The following is a 27,862-nucleotide window of genomic DNA, read 5'->3' on the forward strand; positions in this document are numbered from 1 at the left end:
CCAATCAATTGAATTTACCACAGATGGACTCTAGCCAAGTTGTAGAAACATCTTAAGGATGATCAATGGAAACAGGATGCACCTGAGCTCAATTTCGAGTCTAATAGCAAAGTCTAAAATTGCTAAAATTTCAACAACAAAAAAAATGACTTTGTCATTATCGGGTTTTGTGTGTAGATTGATGAGGACATTTATTTGTAATCAATTTTAGAATAAGGCTGTAACGTAACAAAATGTTGAAAAAGTCTAGGGGTCTGAATACTTTCCGACTGCACAGTACATTTGGCCTTGTGTTGTGTCCTACTGAAAGATGAATTCCTCCCAGTGTCTGGAGTTTTAAAAAAATGTAACCTTTAACTAGGCAAGTCAGTTAAGAACACATTTTTATTTACAATGACGGCCTACCAAAAGGCAAAAGGCCTCCTGTGGGGATGGGGGCTGGGATTAAAAATAAAAATGGACAAAACACACATCACGACAAGAGAGACAACACTACATAAAGAGAGACCTTAGACAACAACATAGCAAGGCAGCAACACATGACAAGACAGCATGGGAGCAACAGAACATGACAACAACATGGGAGCAACACAACATGACAACAACATGGGAGCAACAGAACATGACAACAACATGGTATCAACACAACATGGCAGCAGCACAAAACATGGTATAAACATTATGGGTCACAGGCAAAAGCACAAAGGACAAGAAGGTAGAGACAACAATACATCACGCAAAGCAGCCACAACTGTCAGTAGGAGTGTCCATGATTGAGTCTGAATGAAGAGATTGAGATAAAGCAGACTAAAGCAGGTTTTCCTCTAGGATTTTGCATGTGCTTGGCTCCATCCCGTTTATTTTTATCCTGAAAAACTCATCAGTCTTTGCTGATGTCAACCATACCCATACCATGATGCAGCCAACACAATGCTTGAAAATAAGGAGGCTGTTACTCAATGATGTGGTGTGTTAGATTTGCCCCAAACATAAGGCTTTAAATTTAGGCCAAAAAGTGTATTCCTTTGCCATGTTTTTTTGTAGTATCACTTTAGTGCCTTGTTGCATACAGGATGCATGTTTTGGAATATTTAGATTCTATATATGTTGATGATTTTCACTCTGTCATTTAGGTCACTACCATGTTGTTGATACATCCTCAGTTTTCTCCCATCACGGCCATTGAACTCTGTAGCTGTTTCAAAATTACCAAGGGCCTCAATGTTGCCATCCCTGAGCAGTTTCCTTCCTGTCCTGCAGCTCAGTTCAGAAGGACAACTTTGTGTCTGGGTGGTTTAATACATAATCCACGGCATCATTATTAACTTGACCATGCTTAAATAGGTATTCAATATTTGATTTGTTATGGTTACCCATCTACCAATCACTGCTTTTCTTTATGAGGCTTTCGCAAAGCTCCCTGGTCTTTGTAGTTGTATCTGTCTGAAATTCAATAGTTGACTGAGGGACCCTATAGATGTTGGGTGTATGGGGGACAGAGGAAGGAGTAGTAATTTTAAAAAATCATGTCAACCCCTATTATTTCACACAGAATGAGCCTATGTAACTTATTATGTAATCTGTAAAGCCAAATGTTCCTCCTGAACTAATTTAGGTTGCCTAAATAAAAATACTATATTTGAGATATTACATTTTTATTAATTTCCAAAAAATAAAATAAAAGAACAAAGTTGAATTTCTTTTACACTTTGACATTATGGAGTATTTTGTGTGGATGAACAAAAAAAAATCACAATAACGCAATTTGGGAAAAAAATACAAGGTGGTTGAATACTTATGATACCCAAGTTGGCGTCTGTCTGGTGCCTTCTTAGCTGAAATAATGTTAAACATCAGCAGAATCAAGAGTATTTGTTTAAATAATCATCTTATAAAGGGCTCTATGGATACTGTTATACTAGAATTGTCTAACTCTCCGTAAAGCACAACTTTAAGACAAACCCCAGAGAGAGGGAGGATTACCAGTTTAATGTCTAAAAATGTGAATATAATGCATCACCACAATCACAAATATGAGCCTATTTTTCTACAGTATTGATGTCTTACACAGATAATCATGTCTGACAGAAGGGACATGTTGTTTTCCTTTCACACTGTATTGCCACTTGAATATGCACACCAAATCTGTCTATCTATCTAAAGACCAATTACTGCACTCAGTGACATTTCCATATTTAGAGAGAATGGAGCGTGCCCAGAAATACAATGACTAAACCAATTGGGACCTAATGCTTAATACCAGCCACCAGTCTTCTTTTGTGTCCCTGTCTGAGCAATGCCATACATGCACATAGTTATTGACTTTGGTGTAAAGTACTTCAGTAAAAATACTTTAAAGTACTACTTAAGTAGTTTTTGGGGTATCTGTACTTACTATTTATATTTTTGACAACTTTTACTTCTACATTCATAAAGAACATAATGTACTTTTTACCCCATACATTTTCCCTGACACCCAAAAGTACTCATTCTATTTTGAATGCTTAGAAGGACAGGAAATTGGTCCAATTCACACACTTATCAAGAGAACATCCCTGGTCATCCTTACTGCCGCTGATCTGGCAGACTCACTAAACACATATGCTTAGTTTGTAAATTATGAGTTTTTGGAGTGTGCCCTTGGCTTAAGGACAAGGAAATGGTGCCATCTGGTTTGCTTAATATAAGGAATTTGAAATTATTTATACTTTTACTTTTGATACTTAATTATATTTGAGCAATTACATTACATTTTTTATACTTACGTATATTTAAAACCAAATGCTCTTAGACTTTTACTCCAGTAGTGTTTTACTGGGTGACATTCACTTTTACTTGAGTCATTTTCAATTAAGGTATCTTTACTTTTACAAAGGTATAGCAATCGTGTACTTTTTCCACAACTGGTTATTGACATGCACAAGTTAGCATCTCCAAGACGTACACATATCTGTGATGCCTCTTCACTTAACAACAAGATAGACAAGTGTCTTATTAACAGCCTTCCTCTCAGGGGAAGACAAATATAGAGACACAAATACAGTGCTGAGTTGTTACACTGATGGATGACCTTTTGTGTCAGATCAATGCTATTTTTATCTTGCCAAAAGCCAGTTGTTGGAAAGTTGTTAACGATTGTGAGGTAGTCAACCAGAGACCACTTCAAACTCAATCAAATATGATTTTTGTGCAATTGAAGGGCTACAAAAAGGCATTTACCCTGACTTGAGCTTTTTTTTAAACTCTTTGTTCACACCCTAAGCGTTGCACACAGTTGACTGTGTCTATAGGGAGACATCCCATGCTTATATAGTACAGTATATTGATTGGTCAGTATACACTGTTCAGTACACTGACTGGCCGGCAGAACAAACGTTTGCTAGAAGATTCCTTGATTTTCCAATTTTCCAATAGAATACCACTCAGAGGCCTTTTTGGTGCTAATAGATTACTGGAATTGCCCTCTCCATTCATTTTCTGCGACAGTGCATTTGTGGCCAAGGTAAAGATAGAGCCTGTAGGTATAAAGAGCCTGTAGGTATGTAGCTATAAAATAAGAGACCGTAGGTTACGTTGAAATACTCAAACAGGTAGTTAAAGATGATCTTTCTCCCCATATGTCTTGGTGTGTGCTGAAATACCACTAAATATCCTCCCACTGGGGCTCAACAATGGCATACTTTTGTGTGAGTTGCCCTCAACCCTATAATAACAATACCATTTATGACCATCAATGGTATTTCTTCAGAAAGGCTTTGAGACATTTGTTTCTTTTGCATCAAAAATGTGAATACTTTGTTCATGAATTATGTATTAGTACTATTAGCAGTGGCTTATATACAGTACCTCATCCCAATGACCAGGCTTCTGGGCTCTTCCATGGCAACGGTTGAAATGTCTCTGAATTGCTCTCATTTTTCTTATTATAAAGTTCAGAGACTTTTCAACCAATAAAGAGCCCTGTGTGTTGTGACAGTTACCTGATTTCCTGCCCTGATCATGGGGAGATTCTCAATCGGTTTTGCTAACTCCTCCGTCCTGATCATGGGGAGATTCTCAATCGGTTTTGCTAACTCCTCCGTCCTGATCATGGGGAGATTCTCAATCGGTTTTGCTAACTCCTCCGTCCTGATCATGGGGAGATTCTCAATCGGTTTTGCTAACTCCTCCGTCCTGATCATGGGGAGATTCTCAATCGGTTTTGCTAACTCCTCCGTCCTGATCATGGGGAGATTCTCAATCGGTTTTGCTAACTCCTCCATCCTGATCATAGTGATTTACTTTATCTTTCTCCTCAGAGGGAGGCTCCCTGTCTTCCTGGTAATGACCTGCTGCTGACCGGCTCCATAGCCTTTATTGACTTGTTGACAGGTAACTGTCATGACACACAGGGTTTTATTGATCACTCAAGTATGGAAAGCCTTTATATCAATTCCCCACCAGCCACCACCCTGGCCAAACGGCTACTAGTGTGATGTTGATGATCAAATATACAGAATAATAGTTACTTGAGGCACTAAAACTAAATACATTTTTCAAACACTGTGGTTTATGAATGGAACAAAGGTTGGAATGAGTGACATCATGTTGGTGCCTGGCAGCCTTCTTCGAATAGGAACCACAAATAATTGTGTTTTCTTTCCACCATTCCTGTTTCCTGTCCATTCCTTGTATTCATCCAAATTGAACAGATTCTCAATCTAATGGAGGGAGCTGGTACCACGACTCTTGCCTTGGGAGATACTGCCATCTTCTGGGTAGAATATAGAACATCATATGAGAAAATTGTATCTCTCGTGGACAGACTACACATTTGACTGATGACGTGAGATTTTAGTTCTGGATTACCCGAGAAGATTGACAATGAAACATTACAGTTTTACTGATCGGACAGTTGGATTACCATTTTTGGCCAGGTCGCAGTTGTAAATGAGAACTTGTTCTCAACTAGCCTACCTGGTTAAATAAAGGTGAAATAAAAATAAAAAATTAAATACAAATGTAAACATAAAACAGCAGTTTGTTATGTTGTATGTCATTCTAAATAATACAAATATATCACTAATTACTAAATAATGAATGGTCACTTGAAAGTAAAATCCACATTAATATTTGATACATTTTTGTCACTGTGAATTATCACTGAAATACATCTTGGGTGATGAGATCATCTTGATATATCTTAATCTATGTATTCCGTGCATTTTGCTAGTAATGCATTCATACAAACAGAGGTGTCACCAGAGACGGAAGAGGAAGCGAGACATCCTACTCCCAAATGTTTTCTGCTTCATATACAGCCACCCCGTTAGGCAGACGAGAACTGACCTTTTTTAATGGTAAACGGCCTGAGTGGGACATCTTAATTCTTCCACCATCTTTGGTGTCACTCACTTAAACCACTTCCTGAATGTCTTTGCATTCCATTTACTACAGGAGGCCAGGGATTGGCCGGCCTTTGTAGGCTTGTTCCTCCCCATCAGCAGAACCATTCCTGCCCCTCCTCAAACAGGAGACTCCTCCTCCGCCCTCGTCGACCCCTCTCATCTGCTGCCCGTATGTGTACTATGTGCTCCGAGTTGTTCCACTGGGCGACATTCCCTCTTCTCTGCCTGTGACTGACTGCAGAGGGATGAGGCTCCCTCAGTACCAAGGCCCAATGCAGCACACCCAACAGACCCCAACCCAGCCAGGCAAGATCTGGAGTTACTGAGTCAGTCTGAGCCCATCTGAAACAAGCCAAGCAGTGTGCTGCTGCTATTGTTGCTCTGCCTGAGGTAAGTCAGCACTATTTTCATCAGAGTCCAGACAGACAGTCCAGCGGTTCATTTAGTACTAGTGTATAATGTTAATTAGTTTATGTGCAGGAAACATTCTACAAGAGAACACAGAAGGGAGGATGTTACAGTGTAGAGTACATATCTCAGGGAGGATGTTACAGTATAGAATATATATCTCAGGGAGGATGTTACAGTACAGAATATATATCTCAGGGAGGATGTTACAGCATAGAATATATATCTCTGGGAGGATGTTACAGTATAGAATATACAGTATATCTCAGGGAGGATGTTACAGTATAGAATATATATCTATGGGAGGATGTTACAGTATATCTAAGGGAGAATGTTACAGTATAGAATATATATATATCTCAGGGAGGATGTTATAATGTAGATTATATCTCTCGGGGAGGATGTTACAGTATAGAATATATATATCAGGGAGGATGTTGTAATGTAGATTATATATCTCAGGGAGGATGTTACAGAGTGTAGAGGACATATCTCAGTCCACGTGTAACTGGTAGAAAGGGAGGGTGCCGCAGGAAATCAGAGTCATATGATAGTGCAGCACTGACTGGCAAATCAGCAGGAAAACAGCAGAAACGTTATTGACACTGTCAGTGGAGACAATGGACTCCACAGTCCTGGTTCCTGCTTGCTTCTGAAAATATAAGAAGGCTGTTCCGACTGTAGAATCAGGAAATGGAATAGGCAAGTTAATAGAATCTGTATGGTTCCACGGAACAATGTTCAGCTTATTTAGTTAATGGATCCAAGACCAACATATTTATAATCATATTGCTCGGATTTATTACATTGTTTATCATTTTGTTTATCTCTCTCCATGAGTTCATGACATGCTGTGTTATGGTCCAGATTCAAAACTAAGGACAATAAAGTGCACATTATACTGCGTCAGAATATTCCTGTTTTATGTTGGTTGGTGACCAACTGACACTGTGTGGGCACTCAGTTGGCCCTCGGGCACATAAATCAGTTATTTCCCCTTCAATTACATGATTTTGGTTTTTCATGAATTATAATTTACATTTCACAGTTATTATTCTCTCATGGGGAGAATGTGTGTGATGTTTTTTCTAAGGCTGTTGTTGGCATCCCTGTATTTGTGTAACACTTCGACTTCTCTCCTCTCTTACTGCAGACTAAATAGTTGTTTGTCCAGGTCCCCGGACCATCTTGGGTTGAAGTGATCTTCACCATGTATTCTCCTCAGAGTTTACATCGCTGGGGCATCACTCATACCGAGAGCATGGAGCGACTTGCATACAGCCAAGGTAAACAAGATCAGATAGCTTACAATTTCTTCTCAATCATATTGTGGTACAATTGGCCACAACACTATTTTTTAAACTGAGTATTACAGACACAGACATGGAAAAACTGGAATTCTACTGAAATGCTCCATTGAATTATGAAAACTATCAATTTCAGATCATTTATTAACTTTGGAGGGACATGCATCAAGTTTATCTAGTGACCATTTTTCATTCATTACTAAGTAAGATTATTCATATCTGTGAACTTTTAATGACAAGAAATATTAACGTCTGATCAACACTTCTATTTTCTCTAAACACTGTATAGAGCTAGGCAAGTATACTAATTGTTTTATTAATATTTAATTACTTAAATCATATTTTATTTTACTCCATTTAAATAATTGATACCATATCATTCATTATATTATACAGTACTCCAAATTGTATGCAGAAATAACTTGATTTCTTCCAGCCCGCGGTAGAGGGTAGCAGAATCCCAAGTATTCCACGCCATTACGTAGTGCATTGTGTGCGTTTTTGACGCCTCCCATACGGACCTGAGGGATTCGGCTTCATAGGATCTTTACACTCTGCGGCGAATAAGGGATAGTCATTTGTCATTGATGACTGTGAAAGCGGCGTTCACACTTAGAATGTAGACGAAATGTGATAGGCATTATAGTGTTGGGATTGGATGGTTTAGCAATGCTATCCCAGACATTTCTGCAACAATGGTCGCCAGGTGAATTGTCCGTATGATATTTCGACGATGGCGACACCTGCAGAGCACGACCTTGCATTAGCTGAAGCAGAGAGCAACAAAGAGAAGTCTCAAGTATTCGGAATCCTTAGGTTTCAGGAAGAAAAATCGACCGGTGAAAAAGCTAGCACCACCACGTCCACGACCATGAGAGCCGGGGACGGGAGATGGCAGGCACCCATATTTGCACTAGCCAGGAAAGCATCAGAGACCTTTTCAGGAAGCAGCAGTCATGTTTTGGCGAAGGTAGCGGAACCCACATCTTTTGTAAACGAATGGAGTGCCCAAGGTAATTTGGATTTATGTGCTCATCTTGTTTTGTTGTTTGATTTTGCATAGATCAACACAGCTGTCATGTCATCCCGTTCCTGCTCCAGACATGTTGCTACAGTATCAAATGCATATGTGTCGGTCATTGTTGATTGTGCGACATGCATCTATTTTTCTGCGTGAGTTTACGCATCGGCGGAAGAATCTGTTTGGAATTATTCTCTTATCAATTCAACTCATTCACTGTCAAATGGTGATAACCTTATGATGTTTTTGTGTGATTAACCAATAGCTAGTTTAGAACCACACCCCGAGCTCATATCGTGATCCAGATGCGATGCTTGCTGCAGTTACTTTGGGTGATTCAGACCAGTTGCATCCCTTGTGGAGTGGGAATAGGCCTGTAACGCACATTAATAGACCTCTCAACTACTGACGACTCTGATCTGAAGCAGAATAGCAACATGATAGGTGGCATCATTTGTCCCATGTGTCAGTTGCATATTTACAGCTAAAGGCCAGTGCAAAACTGTTTCTGATCAATGTTTTCTTCTGGTTCGATCAGAAATAGTAATGAAACACACATCACAAATTTAGTTGATCAGAAAAGGTTATTTATTAGCCAGGATGAAACCCAATAACGTGTCCTGTCTGTACAACACATATTGCAGAGAACTATGAAATGGAACTATGAAATGTGAGATAATGAATTGATGACTGTTTATTGACATAATGTAGATAGGCATTACAGATGTCAACGTGCTGTATGTTTGTGTGCACCACTATGCAAAACATAATGGCATGACTCTTTTGTTGACATACTATAGGTAGTGTTTGAATTGACCACTCCCAAATGTGGGTCTGTTTCCTTCCCCCGTCCAGCTCTGCGGGACCCTATGGCGATGGAGAGAGCCAACCTGCTGAACATGGCCAAGCTCAGCATCAAAGGCCTGATCGAGTCGGCCCTCAGTTTTGGACGCACCCTGGACTCCGACTACCCTCCACTCCAGCAGTTCTTCGTTGTCATGGAGCACTGCCTCAAACATGGTCTCAGAGGTATTCACTTATCATCGTTACCATGGTGCAGAACTAGTTGAATCCCATTCATAATGTTGACACTATCAGCTCATGGACACATTTGTATGACATAATGATTTGTTATGTTCATTAATCAACTCATACTGTATCATCCTCAATGCCCGCTGTTGGCAGGACGTGCCGGAATATATAAATGTGCTGTAATCTCCCCTTTCCCATTATTTTCTTGATTGTTAAAAGATGCAACAACATACTTTCTCGACTGTGTTGTGTAACATTACCCATGAGATAAGGCTCAATGTTTATTCTTGCACCCACAGTGAAGAAGTCATTTCTTGGATACAACAAGTCTCTGTGGGGTCCTCTGGAGATGGTGGAGAAGTTGTGTCCCGAGGCAGGAGAGATCGCAGCCAGCGTCAGGGACCTACCAGGACTAAAGTATGGTACCAGAAGAGAGAGAGAGAGAGATGACTGTAGCTGACATTTCTATGTAGAAAAATGGAGAGATTAACTTCTTAATTAGGGCTTGATTCAATCCGTATCGCCAAAGCTCAACGATGTAGCACGCTTGAAGTTTTAAGGTAATTACGGATTAAGTCGACATGCAGCATTTACCTTGAATGCAGTCTCCACTAATGAGGGAGCATTGGCTTTAAATGTCAATCACGCTGTAAAGCTGCTCTTCAGCGATACGGATTGAATCGAGCCTTTATTTTCGTGGCATTTAGTTAGAAATAGTTAAGAACAAGACAAACAGGTCAATGCATTTGGGCATGGTGTCAGCCTTCATCTTTACGCCCTGAAACAGGCTGACACCATGCCCAAACATGTTGGCTTTCGTTTGTCATGTTTTTCAGTTAACTAAGGGGTTGACACATTTGAGCTCACCAGAAGAACAGTGTCTTTTCTTCTCAGAAATGTATATTTTCTGAACTTTGTGTTCACGTTGGTTTTGTTTACATTTGTAGGCCCTAATGACCACTACGGTTCACTGCAACAGAACGTATACTACTAGTTTAAAAGCACTAGGCCTAATTGGATCCCTGTGTTCACTGATATGCTAAAGAGAAACTTGAGCCAGAAAAAGGAAGTGCCTCAATGTATTTTTGTACTTTCGCTTCGTGTTTTTCATTAAGACTGAAACTCTGGTGAAGCATAATTTCAGCCCAGATTATAAAGGGAACCCCATATAGAAAGGTTAAGACATACAGTGCATTCGGAAAGTATTCAGACCCCTTGACTCTTTCCATATTGTGTTACGTTACAGCCAGTTTCTAAAATTGATTAAATGTGATTTTTTTTTCTCCCCCTCATCAGTCTACACACAGCAATGACAAAGCAAAAACAGGTTTTTAATTTTTTTTGCTAATTAAAAAGCAACAATAATAATGCAATATGACATTTACACAAGTATTCAGGCCCTTTACTCAGTACTTCGTTGAAGCACCTTTGGCTGCGATTATTCTTGGGTATGATGCTACAAGCTTGGCACACCTGTATTTGAGGAGTTTCTTCCATTCTTCTCTGCAGATTCTCTCAAGCTCTGTCAGGTTGGATGTGCTGGTCACTGCACAGCTATTTTCAGGTCTCTCCAGGGATGTTAGATCGGGTTCAAGTCCAGGCTCTGGTTGGGCCACTCCAGATCTCTGGCCACTTGACCATAAAGGCCTGATTGGTGGAGTGCTGCAGAGATGGTTGCCCACCATTTCCACAGAGGAACTCTGGAGCTCTGACAGTGACCATCCGGTTCTTGGTCACCTCCCTGACCACGGCCCTTCGCCCTGATTGCTCAGTTTGGCCGTGTGGCCAGCTCTAGGAAGAGCTGGAATGATGGAGGCCACTGTGTTTAATGCTGCAGACATTTTTTGGTACCCTTCCCTGTATCAATCCTGTCTCGGAGCTCTGCGGACAATTCCTTCGACCTCATGACTTGGTTTTTTCTCTGACATGCACTGTCAACTATGGGACCTTTTATATAGACAGGTGTGTGTCTTTCCAAATCATGTGAAATTAGGGCTGCGGTGACCGTATTTACCACCATTACCACGAGTTCTGAAGTTATTCAAATTCTATGTGATTGTTTAGTCACGGTAATTAGACTTCTCCAAGCTCTGATGCTGCTGATGGTCATTAGTAGCCTACCAAACTTACTAACTGCCTGGTACTCAGCACTCTATTGTCCCTCTAATCACTCTGACATCAATGCAAATGTAATCTAAAATCTAATCAAGCACTTCATGAGAGCCCATAAGCTCGTGTTGCGCAACAATTCTATAGGCTATGCAATTGTGTGAGAACCGAGTGATGGCCTCTATTAAAAAGAGGAGGATCCCATCAGTTTTCTATAGGCTAGGCCTACTATATTTATTTCTCAACTTTCCTAATATTAAGCAAATATTAATCACATTGCTTCTCTTTACAACAGGAGTATAGACTACCTAGCTGGCATGAAAATGAACCACAGGAAAAGCATCCTCCATTTGCTATTTAAGTGCAGAGATTACATGTATTTTTCCCCCCTGCCCCTGCTTCCAGACAGGTGCATGATAGAGGTTAATTCTAAATCCAAACAAATTTCACACATATATTATTTAGTATATGTAAAGACAAGATTAAATCAAGAAATAGTGTGATCGGTGACAATATTAGCCTATCACTTGTGAATGATGCCCAGCTTAAGGCAAAAGTGCATTTTTTCCCCCTTCTACTTTTTCAAATCATAGTCGCACACCTCATGTAGCATAGCCCATAGGCCTATATGTTTTGATAAGGGTTGTAATCACAACTAAAGTGGCCAAATAACTTCTTTAAAATTAAGCACATTAATCTGCTTTACAACAGGTGTAGAGTCTAACTGGCATACATACTGTATGCAGCGTGCGAGTTTCAAGGTCTGGGAAGATAACTTTCACCATAAAAATGCACATTAATAATAAAAGCATTACATGCATAATCACATTTGTGTTCATTTTGATAATGGTGTTTTCCTGTTAATAGAACAACATCTGCTCTTATAGCCTACTGCCGTGTGCACATTGCTGCGCTTATAATGTGAAGAAATAGACTGATAGTTTATCAACATTTTAAGCTAAACGTTCTGATCTGTTGCGTCAGCCTCATTGCATAAAACACTTTTTTTTTTTATTGCTAGTGGTTGTATTAATTTGGGATCTATCGCATCCCGCATCTGTCCCAGACTATGTTTGGAATATTTATTTCTCGCACAGAATAGAATAGGTCAACTTTTGTACTATGGAGGATAGTAGATTGACATAGGCTAGTGGTTTTGCTGTTCGTTAGGCCTAAAACTAGATGTGGACAGTTCTTGCAATATCTTCAATATGCACCTCAGATTTGGATAAGGACTCACGCGGTTGCGTCCCGGATGTGTCTGTCTTCACTTGAAAGACATTATCAAGTGCTTGTCAAATTGTGAATGAGAGACTGACGAAGTGTGTACAGCCTGCGCAAAAAAACAAAGCAGAGCTCATGCCTTTTCAAGTGACTTTTTTCAAATCATCATTAGTCACATCATGCAGCCTTACAATGTATTACAAATCAAAACATATAGCCCCATGTTTGTAGAACAACTAAAGTTATATTAATAACTCTAAATTTAAGCATATAGGAGTACCTATTTCTTTGTTAACGGCTCAACAAAGAATTGCGCACTCCCTCAAATAGTTTGTAGAAAACATATTTGTTCCATTTTATTCTTCATACTATAAAATAATGCCACAGAATTCTAAGCAAATCTTGTTTGCTAAATGAACATGTGTAGCCCAATGCCATTTGACATAGCCAGATCAGGACCTAACATAAGGACAACTCAGAGTATGCTATTCTGTTCTTCTGAAATAGACTACATTTTTTTCATTTCATGCTTCTTTAGACCTGTCTAAAATAAATAATGGATTTCTTGTGGTGGTGTAGCCTATATTACATGGATTTATTAGACTTTTTAAAATGTAGATGTTCCAAAGGTCAGCATCAGTGGCTTGTAGGCTGTGTGTGGAAGCCAGGAGATGCTAAATGTGTTTATGCTAATTAACAGTCAATTACCGTGAGACCGACAGTTATTTGCTTGACAATCTCCGGCTGACTAAGTGTTTTAATCGCCACAGCCCTATGTCCAATCAATTGAATATATAACACAGGTGGGCTCCAATCAAGTTGTAGAAACAGCTTACGGATGATCAATGGAAACAGAATGCACCTGAGCTCAATTTCGAATCTCATAGCAAAGGGTCAGAAGACGTACTTTTTTTGCTAAAATTTCAACAACAAAAAAATTATAAAAAAAAAAAATCTTTGTCATTTAAAAAAAATATATATTTCACCTTTATTTAACCAGGTAGGCCAGTTGAGAACACCTTTATTTAACCAGGTAGGCCAGTTGAGAACACCTTTATTTAACCAGGTAGGCCAGTTGAGAACACCTTTATTTAACCAGGTAGGCCAGTTGAGAACAAGTTCTCATTTACAACTGCGACCTGGCCAAGATAAAGCATAGCAGTGTGAACAGACAACAACACAGAGTTACACATGGAGTAAACAACATTATTCGATGAGGGGGAAAAATTATTCAATAATCCATTTTAGAATAAGGCTGTAACTTAACAAAATGAGAAAAGGGGAAGGGGTCTGAATACTTTGCACTGTATGTTCTATAACCTAGGAAAGCAAGCATACACATTTTCCTCCGTGTGCTATAAAGATGATGACTCAGCCGGGCTGTTAAACATGAAAACAACTTGCATGTCGATCATAAATCATGCACGCCACATCTAATGTCAACACATACAGTACACAGTGTTTGGCTATAGTTTTTGTTCTGTTATTGTAGGACTCCGCTGGGCAGAGCTCGGGCCTGGCTGCGTCTAGCCCTGATGCAGAAGAGGCTGGCTGATTACCTCCGCCTTCTGATCACCAGAAAGGACCTGCTAAGGTACTGGAAGGACACCCAGTCTCAACTCACTCACACACTGGTTTTTCTCACACACATCTTCATCTCCATTCAAGTCCTTGGGCCGGCAGACAGAGAGCCTCCTCAGTAGTGGTTCACCATCTGCTTCTCAGCAGACGAGACGCTAATACCTTCAGATGGGTGGAAGTGATGTCAGTTATTTTCTATAAGAAAACTGTTAGAATAAGCAGTGATGGTATATACAGTGCCTATCATGAGTATTCACACCCCCCTTGAAGCTTCACATTTTATTGTTACAAAAGTGAAACTTCATTTTTAAAATATGGTCAATGATCTACACAAAACACTGTCAAAGTGGAAAAAATATCCACAGCAACATTATTAACTTGACCGTGCTTGCTTAAACAAAGGGGGTGAACTTATTTTAGTTATTAATTTGTAAACATTGTATGTGATGATGATTTGATGTGAAATATGGCGTTTTGCACCCACAGTGATTTCTATGAGAATTCTGCTGTGATGGTAGAGGAGGAGGGTGCTGTCATCGTTGGCCTGCTGGTGGGACTCAATGTGATCGATGCCAACCTTTGTGTCAAGGGAGAAGACTTGGATACACAGGTGAGTCACACCCCCCCCCCCCCCCACACACACACACACACACACACACACACACTTCAGTCATTGTTCTAAAATTCCCCATGACAGCCTTTAAAATAGGCAAGTGAGAGGACACCTCAATGTTATTCAGGGTCCTACCCGCGGACGCAGGATCTGCGTTCCTTTCACCTCATGGAGAGCACTCGTCGCATCCCAACAATCTAATCAAACTAGTATCTATAACTGACAACGCCCAAACAAATTAGTATAATCTAAACTGTTCAGCTGTGCTTCTAGTCTATTCAGATTGTAGCAGCAGATGTTTACACTCCAGTTGTCTCAGACCAATTTGAGACGGAATATAGTGGTCAAAGTCTATGCAGAAATGTTCAACATACTGGCTGTGTGACATTTTACATTTCTTAGGTTGGGGTCATTGACTTCTCCATGTACTTGAAAAATGACATTGATGACTACAGAAGTGAAGAAAGGTAAAGTAGATACTCTTGTTACTTTAACGAGGTGGAATATATCCATTAAAATATATCTACTACTACACATTGTCTTGGATACGCTGAGAAAGATAAAAGTACAGTTGAAGTTGGAAGTTTACATACACTTAGGTTGGAGTCATTAAAACTTGTTTTTCAACCATTTCACAAATTTCTGTTAACAAACTATAGTTTTGGCAAATCGGTTAGGACATCTACTTTGTGCATGACACAAGTAATTTTTCCAACAATTGTTTACAGACAGATTATTTCACATAATTCACAATTCCAGTGGGTTAGAAGTTTACATACACTAAGTTGACTGTGCCTTTAAACAGCTTGAAAAATTATGTCATGGCTTTAGAAGCTTCTGATCGGCTAATTGACATAATTTGAGTCAATTGGAGGTGTATCTGTGGATGTATTTCAAGGCCTACCTTCAAACCCAGTGCCACTGCTTGACATCATGGGAAAATCAAAAGAAATCAGCCAAGACGTCAGAAAACAAATTGTGGACTTCAACAAGTCTGGTTCATCCTTGGGAGCAATTTCCAAACGCCTGAAGGTACCACGTTCATCTGTACAAACAATGGTACGCAAGTATAAACACCATGGGACCACGCAGCTGTCATACCGCTCAGGTAGGAGATGTGTTCTGTCTCCTATAGATTAATGTATTTTGGTGCGAAAAGTGCAAATCAATCCCAGAACAACAGCAAAGGACCTTGTGAAGATGCTGGAGGAAACAGGTAAAAAAAAAGTATCTATATCCACAGTAAAACGAGTCCTATATCGACATAACCTGAAGGCCGCTCAGCAAGGAAGGAGCCACTGCTCCAAAACCGCCATAAAAAAGCCAGACTACGGTTTGCAACTGCACATGGGCACAAAGATTGTACTTTTTGGAGAAGTGTCCTCTGGTCTGATGAAACAAAAATGGAACAGTTTGGCCATAATGACCATCGTTACCTTTGGAGGAAAAAGAGGAGGCTTGCAAGCCGAAGAATACCATCCCAACCGGGAAGCACGGGGGTGGCAGCATCATGTTGTGGGGGTGCTTTGCTGCAGGAGGGACTGATGCACTTCACAAAATAGATGGCGTCATGAGGGAGGAAAATTATGTGGATATATTGAAACAACATTTCAAGACATCAGTCAGTAAGTTAAAGCTTGGTCACAAATGGGTCGTCCAAATGGACAATGACCCCAAGCATTCTTCCAAAGTTGTTGCAAAATTGTTAAGGACAACAAAATCAAGGTATGGGAGTGGCCATCACCTGACCTCAATCACATAGAAAATTTGTGGGCAGAACTGAAAAAGCGTTTGCGAGCAAAGAGGCCTTACAAACCTGACTCAGTTACACCAGCTCTGTCAGGAGGAATGGGCCAAAATTCACCCAACTTATTGTGGGAAGCTTGTGGAAGGCTACCTGAAATGTTTGATCCAAGTTAAACAATTTTAAAGGCAATGCTACCAAATGATGAAAGAAATAAAAGCTGAAATAAATCGTTCTCTCTACTATTATTCTGACATTTCACATTCTTAAAATAAAGTGGTGATCCTAACTGACCTAGTCAGGGAATTTTTACTACGATTAAGTGTCAGGAATTGTGAAAAATTGAGTTTAAATTTATTTGGCTAAGGTGTATTTAAACTTCCATCTTCAACTGTATATCAAAATACTTAACACTTTCAAACATAAATGTTCTCTCTTCTGATTTATCTTCCATGATTTGTTTTCCCAATAGAAATGGTCAAATAGCAGCCATCCTGGACCAGAAGAACTACGTTGAAGAATTAAACAGGCAGCTTAAGTAAGTATTTTCATATTTTTTCTTTACCATACTGTATCATTGTGATTGTTTTTTTTTTTGTGTGTGTGTGTTTGATAATCGCTCAACTGTGTTTTTTTGCTGAGGAAGCTCTTATTTAGACCAAGTTGTTGGCACTGGTTATGCAAATAAAAGTGTCTCTTCTCTTCTATAGTCTTACACTCGTTGCTCAACCTCTAAACAACTCAAGCTCACTAGTTCAACTGCAGGAAATGTAATTCTAAAAGACAATGAAAGTACTTGTGTTTTGTGAGGACCTTTTTTTAAGTCTGTTTTAAACATGCGATGCTTGAAGCAGTGTGCTTCTTCAAACACCTGTTGGGAGAGACTAAATATGAAATGGCACTAAATTAGCACTTGTATCTTTGGCACAGTTCTTCAGTACACGGCTTACAAGGGAGGGTCGATAACTTGGAGAAATCAAACTCTAAACTCATTGAGGAGGTATGGCAAAGTCTCTCATTAGTACAGTACTAACATTACGAATCATTTACCATTTTATACATCTGATTTGGTATTCATTTGAACTTCTTTTCATTGTAGCTGGCGATTGCAAAAAACAACATAATCAAACTACAAGAGGAGAATCATCAGCTTAGAAATGAGAACACTATTATTCTCATGAAAGCTCAGCAGCAACTTGAGGTATGCCTTTTACAATGTCCTGTTCTCTCTCCGTGTCAGTCAACTGTAGAACCCTGTTCCTCATTTGTAGTGATTGTGGTATTAGGAATTGTGGGTTTGGTCTAATCCACTAATGTCACCTCTGTGTCACTGTCTGTCAGGTGACCCAGGTGGACGTGGACGTGGAGCTGGACACCTACAAGAAGTCGAGGCAGGGCCTGGACGAGATGTACAACGAGGCCAGGAGGCAGCTCAGGGAGGAGTGTCAACTACGCCAGGTCTGTTGTCATCCAGCATTTCCCCTGATCATTTTTCTATATGGGGCACATTTTCAGTTGAAACCCATTGAAGCCAATGTTTTTTTTCTAGGCAGAGGAAGCAGCTAATGTAGAAAGGGGAGACTCTCACCTTTACAATAGAGGAAACATTGCCAACATAAGCCAATGCAGAATTCTGAAATGGTCATCTTTGGTTGTAATGAGCATTCAGTAGTATGGTCTGTGTGAGAAAGGTCAGTGCTTTACAGTTGAGCAGGATTTGGGGTGACGGACAGCTGTTCTTGTCCCCCGCTGTAGGATGTGGAGAATGAGTTGGTGGTGCAGGTGAGCATGAAGCAGGAAATGGATCTGGCCATGAAACTGTTGGAGAAGGACATCCACGAAAAGCAGGACACACTGATCGGCCTCCGCCACCAGCTGGACGAAGTCAAGGCCATCAACGTGGAAATGTACTCAAAAATGCAGGTGCCGTGGAACTTTTTGTGTGGCGGATTTTTCTGATGCTTTTGTGCATAGAGTTGCTATGTTGTTTATGTTATCAGGTTATGTTCCAGTGACTATACTGATCTGATGGCTTTGCTGTGTTGTCGACCAGACTTCCGATGACGGCATGAAACAGAAGAACGACATGATCACTCGTTTGGAGGAGAAGACCAATCAAATCACAGCAACCATGAAACAGCTGGAACAAAGGTAAGGGAGTTGACTTAAAATATCCTCTTAAATTATTTGAAGGTAATATTTAAGGCCCGGTTTCCTGGACACAGAGTAAACCTTTCCCTGGACTAAAAAGTACTTTCAATGGAGATTTATAGTCTGGGACTAGGCTTAATCTGTGTGCAGGAAACTGGCCCAGTGGCATGCAAAGTATTTTCTCTTTTTGCATGTAGGTGTATTGTCATGAATGTATGTTTTACCATTATTACAAATCCATTTTGGAGCATTGACTTGGCTGTAGTCTTGTAGTGTGATGTGACCGTAGCTTTGTCATGTCTCAGTCAACATGGACCATCTTCTCCCTTTCTCTTCCATTCGTTTAACGCCATCTTCTTTCTGATATTTTTATGAGAATACTTTGCTTAACAATTTCTTATTTATTTTGGTCAAATGGAAGTTCCCTGATATTGACTTCCTATTTCTCTTTTCTTTTCCTTGTCTTTTATTGCTTCCTTTTTTTTTTACCCTCGTGTTTAATTTCATACATATTTCTGCATTGATCTTTTACCCTCATACGTATAATTTCATACATATTTCTACATCGATACAACTTCCTGTTTTGTCTACTTGGTCTCTATAGTGATAAAGATTTGTTAAGCCAGACGCGAACGCTCGCCATGTCATTCGTAAAATGTGCCAGCGCAGACACTGAGCACCAATACAAGCTTGTTAAAGACATCTCTTTCTGAGCATTCAAACACAACCACTAACTCTCAGCAAACACTAGGCAGGGGATTTGTTCATATGCAGTATCGTAAAGTAATGGGTTGACTGTTCTTAAAAAGTTTGTTGGTTTTTTAATCAGTCTAATGTTAAGACGAGCTTCTTTCACTAAAGGAAGTTTTGTAGTGCATCCTGTTATTGTGGTACTGTAATAACTAATACACTCAAACATATCTGTAAGAGCAAATACTCTACTCATTATAGCCAATAAAAAGTATAATAATTGTCTTTTATCACATGAAACAATAAAGTTAGATGTTTTGAAATTGTGGTCGTGGAATGAATCTTTAAAAATAATTGCCAGCGTTAAATCAGCTCCCTGATTGTGTCCATAGAAATGTTACAAACTGTCCTGCCATTGTCTGACCATCTTCTCTTCAGATTGGTCTTCCTGCCACTTTCTGACCATCTTCTCTTCAGAATGGTCTGCCTGTAGATGTCTGGCCATCTTCTCTTTTAGAATGGTCTGCCTGTAGATGTCTGGCCATCTTCTCTTCAGAATGGTCTGCCTGTAGATGTCTGGCCATCTTCTCTTTTAGAATGGTCTGCCTGTAGATGTCTGGCCATCTTCTCTTTTAGAATGGTCTGCCTGTAGATGTCTGGCCATCTTCTCTTCAGAATGGTCTGCCTGTAGATGTCTGGCCATCTTCTCTTTTAGAATGGTCTGCCTGTAGATGTCTGGCCATCTTCTCTTTTAGAATGGTCTGCCTGTAGATGTCTGGCCATCTTCTCTTTTAGAATGGTCTGCCTGTAGATGTCTGGCCATCTTCTCTTCAGAATGGTCTGCCTGTAGATGTCTGGCCATCTTCTCTTTTAGAGTGATCTGCCTGTAGATGTCTGGCCATCTTCTCTTCAGAATGGTCTGCCTGTAGATGTCTGGCCATCTTCTCTTCAGAATGGTCTGCCTGTAGATGTTTGGCCATCTTCTCTTCAGAATGGTCTGCCTGTAGATGTCTGGCCATCTTCTCTTCAGAATGGTCTGCCTGTAGATGTCTGGCCATCTTCTCTTCAGAATGGTCTGCCTGTAGATGTCTGGCCATCTTCTCTTCAGAATGGTCTGCCTGTAGATGTCTGGCCATCTTCTCTTCAGAATGGTCTGCCTGTAGATGTCTGACCATCTTCTCTTCAGATTGGTCTTCCTGCCACTTTCTGACCATCTTCTCTTCAGAATGGTCTGCCTGTAGATGTCTGGCCATCTTCTTTTTTAGAATGGTCTGCCTGTAGATGCCTGGCCATCTTCTCTTCAGATTGGTCTGCCTGTAGATGTCTGGCCATCTTCTCTTCAGAATGGTCTGCCTGTAGATGTCTGGCCATCTTCTCTTCAGAATGGTCTGCCTGTAGATGTCTGGCCATCTTCTCTTCAGAATGGTCTGCCTGTAGATGTCTGACCATCTTCTCTTCAGATTGGTCTTCCTGCCACTTTCTGACCATCTTCTCTTCAGAATGGTCTGCCTGTAGATGTCTGGCCATCTTCTCTTCAGAATGGTCTGCCTGTAGATGTCTGGCCATCTTCTCTTCAGAATGGTCTGCCTGTAGATGTCTGGCCATCTTCTCTTCAGAATGGTCTGCCTGTAGATGTCTGGCCATCTTCTCTTCAGAATGGTCTGCCTGTAGATGTCTGGCCATCTTCTCTTCAGAATGGTCTGCCTGTAGATGTTTGGCCATCTTCTCTTCAGAATGGTCTGCCTGTAGATGTCTGGCCATCTTCTCTTCAGAATGGTCTGCCTGTAGATGTTTGGCCATCTTCTCTTCAGAATGGTCTGCCTGTAGATGTCTGGCCATCTTCTCTTCAGAATGGTCTGCCTGTAGATGTCTGGCCATCTTCTCTTCAGAATGGTCTGCCTGTAGATGTCTGGCCATCTTCTCTTCAGAATGGTCTTCCTGCCACTTTCTGACCATCTTCTCTTCAGAATGGTCTGCCTGTAGATGTCTGGCCATCTTCTTTTTTAGAATGGTCTGCCTGTAGATGCCTGGCCATCTTCTCTTCAGATTGGTCTGCCTGTAGATGTCTGGCCATCTTCTCTTCAGAATGGTCTGCCTGTAGATGTCTGGCCATCTTCTCTTCAGAATGGTCTGCCTGTAGATGTCTGACCATCTTCTCTTCAGATTGGTCTTCCTGCCACTTTCTGACCATCTTCTCTTCAGAATGGTCTGCCTGTAGATGTCTGGCCATCTTCTCTTCAGAATGGTCTGCCTGTAGATGTCTGGCCATCTTCTCTTCAGAATGGTCTGCCTGTAGATGTTTGGCCATCTTCTCTTCAGAATGGTCTGCCTGTAGATGTCTGGCCATCTTCTCTTCAGAATGGTCTGCCTGTAGATGTTTGGCCATCTTCTCTTCAGAATGGTCTGCCTGTAGATGTCTGGCCATCTTCTCTTCAGAATGGTCTGCCTGTAGATGTCTGGCCATCTTCTCTTCAGAATGGTCTGCCTGTAGATGTCTGGCCATCTTCTCTTCAGAATGGTCTGCCTGTAGATGTCTGGCAATCTTCTCTTCAGAATGGTCTGCCTGTAGATGTTTGGCCATCTTCTCTTCAGAATGGTCTGCCTGTAGATGTCTGGCCATCTTCTCTTCAGAATGGTCTGCCTGTAGATGTTTGGCCATCTTCTCTTCAGAATGGTCTGCCTGTAGATGTCTGGCCATCTTCTCTTCAGAATGGTCTGCCTGTAGATGTTTGGCCATCTTCTCTTCAGAATGGTCTGCCTGTAGATGTCTGGCCATCTTCTCTTCAGAATGGTCTGCCTGTAGATGTCTGGCCATCTTCTCTTCAGAATGGTCTGCCTGTAGATGTCTGGCCATCTTCTCTTCAGAATGGTCTGCCTGTAGATGTCTGGCCATCTTCTCTTCAGAATGGTCTGCCTGTAGATGTCTGACCATCTTCTCTTCAGATTGGTCTTCCTGCCACTTTCTGACCATCTTCTCTTCAGAATGGTCTGCCTGTAGATGTCTGGCCATCTTCTTTTTTAGAATGGTCTGCCTGTAGATGCCTGGCCATCTTCTCTTCAGATTGGTCTGCCTGTAGATGTCTGGCCATCTTCTCTTCAGAATGGTCTGCCTGTAGATGTCTGACCATCTTCTCTTCAGATTGGTCTTCCTGCCACTTTCTGACCATCTTCTCTTCAGAATGGTCTGCCTGTAGATGTCTGGCCATCTTCTCTTCAGAATGGTCTGCCTGTAGATGTCTGGCCATCTTCTCTTCAGAATGGTCTGCCTGTAGATGTCTGGCCATCTTCTCTTCAGAATGGTCTGCCTGTAGATGTTTGGCCATCTTCTCTTCAGAATGGTCTGCCTGTAGATGTTTGGCCATCTTCTCTTCAGAATGGTCTGCCTGTAGATGTTTGGCCATCTTCTCTTCAGAATGGTCTGCCTGTAGATGTTTGGCCATCTTCTCTTCAGAATGGTCTGCCTGTAGATGTTTGGCCATCTTCTCTTCAGAATGGTCTGCCTGTAGATGTCTGGCCATCTTCTCTTCAGAATGGTCTGCCTGTAGATGTTTGGCCATCTTCTCTTCAGAATGGTCTGCCTGTAGATGTCTGGCCATCTTCTCTTCAGAATGGTCTGCCTGTAGATGTTTGGCCATCTTCTCTTCAGAATGGTCTGCCTGTAGATGTCTGGCCATCTTCTCTTCAGAATGGTCTGCCTGTAGATGTCTGGCCATCTTCTCTTCAGAATGGTCTGCCTGTAGATGTCTGGCCATCTTCTCTTCAGAATGGTCTGCCTGTAGATGTCTGACCATCTTCTCTTCAGATTGGTCTTCCTGCCACTTTCTGACCATCTTCTCTTCAGAATGGTCTGCCTGTAGATGTCTGGCCATCTTCTCTTCAGAATGGTCTGCCTGTAGATGTCTGGCCATCTTCTCTTCAGAATGGTCTGCCTGTAGATGTCTGGCCATCTTCTCTTCAGAATGGTCTGCCTGTAGATGTCTGGCCATCTTCTCTTCAGAATGGTCTGCCTGTAGATGTCTGGCCATCTTCTCTTCAGAATGGTCTGCCTGTAGATGTCTGGCCATCTTCTCTTCAGAATGGTCTGCCTGTAGATGTCTGGCCATCTTCTCTTCAGAATGGTCTGCCTGTAGATGTTTGGCCATCTTCTCTTCAGAATGGTCTGCCTGTAGATGTCTGACCATCTTCTCTTCAGATTGGTCTGCCTGTAGATGTCTGGCCATCTTCTCTTCAGAATGGTCTGCCTGTAGATGTTTGGCCATCTTCTCTTCAGAATGGTCTGCCTGTAGATGTTTGGCCATCTTCTCTTCAGAATGGTCTGCCTGTAGATGTTTGGCCATCTTCTCTTCAGAATGGTCTGCCTGTAGATGTTTGGCCATCTTCTCTTCAGAATGGTCTGCCTGTAGATGTTTGGCCATCTTCTCTTCAGAATGGTCTGCCTGTAGATGTCTGGCCATCTTCTCTTCAGAATGGTCTGCCTGTAGATGTTTGGCCATCTTCTCTTCAGAATGGTCTGCCTGTAGATGTCTGGCCATCTTCTCTTCAGAATGGTCTGCCTGTAGATGTTTGGCCATCTTCTCTTCAGAATGGTCTGCCTGTAGATGTCTGGCCATCTTCTCTTCAGAATGGTCTGCCTGTAGATGTCTGGCCATCTTCTCTTCAGAATGGTCTGCCTGTAGATGTCTGGCCATCTTCTCTTCAGAATGGTCTGCCTGTAGATGTCTGACCATCTTCTCTTCAGATTGGTCTTCCTGCCACTTTCTGACCATCTTCTCTTCAGAATGGTCTGCCTGTAGATGTCTGGCCATCGTCTTTTTTAGAATGGTCTGCCTGTAGATGCCTGGCCATCTTCTCTTCAGATTGGTCTGCCTGTAGATGTCTGGCCATCTTCTCTTCAGAATGGTCTGCCTGTAGATGTCTGGCCATCTTCTCTTCAGAATGGTCTGCCTGTAGATGTCTGACCATCTTCTCTTCAGATTGGTCTTCCTGCCACTTTCTGACCATCTTCTCTTCAGAATGGTCTGCCTGTAGATGTCTGGCCATCTTCTCTTCAGAATGGTCTGCCTGTAGATGTCTGGCCATCTTCTCTTCAGAATGGTCTGCCTGTAGATGTCTGGCCATCTTCTCTTCAGAATGGTCTGCCTGTAGATGTCTGGCCATCTTCTCTTCAGAATGGTCTGCCTGTAGATGTCTGGCCATCTTCTCTTCAGAATGGTCTGCCTGTAGATGTCTGGCCATCTTCTCTTCAGAATGGTCTGCCTGTAGATGTCTTGCCATCTTCTCTTCAGAATGGTCTGCCTGTAGATGTTTGGCCATCTTCTCTTCAGAATGGTCTGCCTGTAGATGTCTGGCCATCTTCTCTTCAGAATGGTCTGCCTGTAGATGTTTGGCCATCTTCTCTTCAGAATGGTCTGCCTGTAGATGTCTGGCCATCTTCTCTTCAGAATGGTCTGCCTGTAGATGTCTGGCCATCTTCTCTTCAGAATGGTCTGCCTGTAGATGTCTGGCCATCTTCTCTTCAGAATGGTCTGCCTGTAGATGTTTGGCCTCCCCCTTTTCTTTTGCCAGTTTGTCCCATTGCATCCCAATCCCCTGCACCCCTTTTTCCTTGTGATTGGAGCCTCAGTTTTACCCAGTTGGTTTGAATTACACCAGATTACAGGAGGTTGATCGGGACCGCTGGACCGCAGAAGATGGAACGCGCAAATTCAAGCAGGACTTTGTCAACAAAGCCGACAGCCTCCAAAGGCAGATAGCCCAGAGAGAGAAGCAGAGGTAAGAACACATCCATACGGTATATTTACAGCAGCTCTTAGCACTTGTTCCTTCTATATAATAAATATATTGTTTGTCTCTGTACCAAAATGAAGATTTGGGGCTCTAGTCATTCTGTATCGCAGAAATTCAGCGTTACAGTGTGATTTGAAATTTAAAGGCAGTGTTCCCGTGCTAGCGGAGAGTGCCTTCATGGTAAACGCTACAAATGTCGACTCAGTTGGAAATTACTTTTACATGTTTAGCGCCAATCTTCAGCGATACAGACTGAATAGAGTTATCCGGGATGTTGTTCCTGTTGTAGGTTGCAGCTGGAGACAGACCTAAAGATTGAGAAGGAGTGGCAGCAGACCTTACAAAACAACCTGGAGAGGGAGCGAGACATCGTCGCCCAGCTCAGTGCTGAAGCCCAGCAAATAAATGGACTTAAAAAGGTTTGTGAGGGTTTCCTCGTAGGGCTTTTTGTGACCTTGTGGCATTTAAAAAGTATTATGTTCAAGTTCAACATATTTTCCATTTGACGTTGTGTCACAGAGACGGAGTGTATTTACACACAGTGGATTGATGTATTTCACATGTTTTTCTCCAGGAGTTCCACAGGCTGCAGGATGAAAACTGCCAGCTGACTGGAATATGTGACGAACAGGAACAGGCCCTGGAGGAGCTGGGATGCAAACTTAGCGAGTACTTGTCTATTTTAAACTCCTCATTTTATGTGTTTTTATTTAACACGGTCTGTCTTTCAAAAAGGAATGCACCCTCTTACCCACATCAGTTAGAGCAATCTCAACGTACCTTTTCAGAAAGTTGTGCACCCTCTTACCCACATCAGTTAGAGCAATCTCAATGTACCTTTTCAGAAAGGAGTGGAAAGGAGCAACATGCTTTTATGTTGTGGAGGAGGGACTATAATCACATCCATGATCCTTTTATATGCCTCTTGGCCTTATTAGTGCACATACTGTTGCAAAGTTCCTTTTAGGATAAATTGAGAGACGTGAACTCTGTAAACTGATGCCTGGCTTTTCTTATTCTTAACACAGATCAAAACTTAAAATCGAGGACATAAAAGAGGCAAATAAAGCTCTTCAGGTAAGTGTCTCTTGAGTTCTACATTGTTATTCAAGTGAAAGTTCAGTCCAATCAGACCATTTTTTTGTTCTTATGAAAACAACTGATCTACTAACATGCATGTTAACCTTGGCCCATGCTGTTCCACGAGTCGCCTATCTTACAATCAAATATTCCAGGGGGGCCAGATCTGGCTGAAGGACAAAGACGCCAACATCTGTAAACTGTGTGAGAAGGAGTTCTCCATCTCTCGGAGAAAGGTTAGGTTAAACTCATTACATTTTTTGTGTGAAATTAATTGGGACAGTGCTTAACCAGCATGCAACACAAAAATGTGACATAGTTGCCATTCTAATTGTAAAACTATGCAAACCATAACGCATATCTTTTCCTTGTGGTATACTTCTTGCCTAGGTTAGCTGATTTGTGTTTTCCATGCGTCTCATTTCTCTAGCACCACTGTAGAAACTGTGGGGAGATCTTCTGCAATGCCTGCTCTGACAATGAGCTGCCCCTCCCTGCCTCGCCAAAACCAGTGAGGGTCTGTGATACGTGCCACGCCCTTCTTCTCCAACGCTGTTCCTCAAATGCCACATGAGATGCCTCCTTTCAGCCCCATCCACAGCTTTTACTTAGCCCCCCCTCTGAGTTTGTGTGACTGTTATCAGGTATCAAGCATTCATGTTCTCCTAGGTGTTGTCCTTTGTGTAACATGAGATTTGAGATATATCTGTGACACTTCTATGACACTAAGGCTGCGTTTAGATAGGCAGCACAATTCTGATGTTTTTTTTCTCACTTTTGACCAATCATATCAGATATTTTGCCAATAATTGGGCAGAAGATCAGAATTGGGCTGCCTGTCTCCACAATAGACTAAAACCATGTGGGTGAGCTGAGCATATCGTTCTAAATCTGCAGTAAGAATATCAAGAGACGATGCAAAGTATGTTTCTCTACGAACGGAGGAATACAGTGGTTGAGCCTGTTGTGATAAGCCGTGGAGTCATTGGACATAATCATATTTTGGTTTTGTTGAGTCGTGTTATTTCACTTGAATGTGGATGGTCTTACCTGTTGTAATTCACACGTGCCTCTAATAAGCCAAAATACTGAATGAGTACCTTTCACAGATTTGTTTCTGCATGAATAGAATGCAGGCACATTTCAGAAGTATGTTTACCAAAAGCACTAATGTTCCCAATGCTGCCTTGGTGATGAAGAAGAAGAAGAAACTACATGAAACAGCACAGCAAATGTACTGACTGAAAAACACAATATTAACTTAAGTAGGCCTAATTAATTATTAACTTAACAATAACTATTATTATCATAAAAATATACTGTAGCTACCTAACGTAGCAAATGATTACGTTTGCAAACATATCCATCTTGTATTTATTTTTATAAAGTGGAAAACATATTTCAGAGTATTTGTTATTTTTCTGCACATTTTATTTGTCATACAAGTTTAAAATCTTGTATCAAAGTGACAAATAATTTCAGATGTACTGTACATTAATTTGTGTGTACCAAATTATACACTTGTTGTATATTTTGTTTTGTATTCAATCAGCAAAACAGTGTGTTTCAATGTATAATTTTCCAAAACTGGAATGAATACTTTTCATTAAAAATAAATGGATATGGTACATCTCACATAATCAAAATATATGCTGTGTGCCTTATCAGTTTTCAATATATTCTCTTGTTCACTAGATGCCAGTTACTTTGCAGTGCATCAAAGTTGTC

At 41.2% G+C, this 27,862-nt stretch overlaps 1 protein-coding gene across 5 annotated transcripts; it reads left to right on the top strand.

The window, feature by feature from the left end:
• Positions 1–5,549: 5,549 nt before the first annotated feature.
• Positions 5,550–27,780, top strand: LOC139376948 (RUN and FYVE domain-containing protein 2-like). 5 transcript variants are annotated; one of them, XM_071119971.1, is made up of 19 exons: positions 5,550–5,777; positions 6,949–7,081; positions 8,979–9,152; positions 9,455–9,572; positions 13,981–14,082; positions 14,556–14,679; positions 15,085–15,149; positions 16,899–16,964; positions 17,357–17,426; positions 17,526–17,627; positions 17,768–17,884; positions 18,182–18,349; positions 18,480–18,577; positions 24,920–25,039; positions 25,344–25,473; positions 25,629–25,723; positions 26,083–26,131; positions 26,290–26,370; positions 26,565–27,780. In XM_071119971.1, the coding sequence occupies exons 2-19, from the start codon at positions 7,006–7,008 to the stop codon at positions 26,706–26,708; spliced, it is 1,899 nt and encodes a 632-aa protein (XP_070976072.1). In that variant the 5' UTR covers positions 5,550–5,777; positions 6,949–7,005; the 3' UTR covers positions 26,709–27,780. The 5 variants fall into 5 exon arrangements, 3 of the variants coding, with proteins under 3 accessions (XP_070976072.1, XP_070976071.1, XP_070976070.1); XM_071119970.1 differs by lacking the exons at positions 5,550–5,777; positions 6,949–7,081 and adding an exon at positions 7,591–8,115; XR_011627974.1 differs by lacking the exons at positions 5,550–5,777; positions 26,565–27,780 and having other exon boundaries at positions 6,994–7,081; positions 25,629–26,131; positions 26,290–26,353.
• The last annotated feature ends 82 nt before the right edge of the window (positions 27,781–27,862 follow it).

This window comes from Oncorhynchus clarkii, chromosome 20 (assembly GCF_045791955.1).
Source record: "Oncorhynchus clarkii lewisi isolate Uvic-CL-2024 chromosome 20, UVic_Ocla_1.0, whole genome shotgun sequence".
Taxonomy (NCBI): Eukaryota; Metazoa; Chordata; class Actinopteri; order Salmoniformes; family Salmonidae; genus Oncorhynchus; species Oncorhynchus clarkii.

What these genes read in the sequence shown, in the direction of transcription:
- LOC139376948 (XM_071119969.1), top strand. Translation starts at nt 7,836, where the DNA reads ATGGCGACACCTGCAGAGCACGACCTTGCATTAGCTGAAGCAGAGAGC. An exon ending in ACTCTAAACTCATTGAGGAG is followed by an intron (nt 17,427 to 17,525) that starts GTATGGCAAAGT and finishes TTTTCATTGTAG; the next exon opens with CTGGCGATTGCAAAAAACAA. An exon ending in ATGAAACAGCTGGAACAAAG is followed by an intron (nt 18,578 to 24,919) that starts GTAAGGGAGTTG and finishes GAATTACACCAG; the next exon opens with ATTACAGGAGGTTGATCGGG.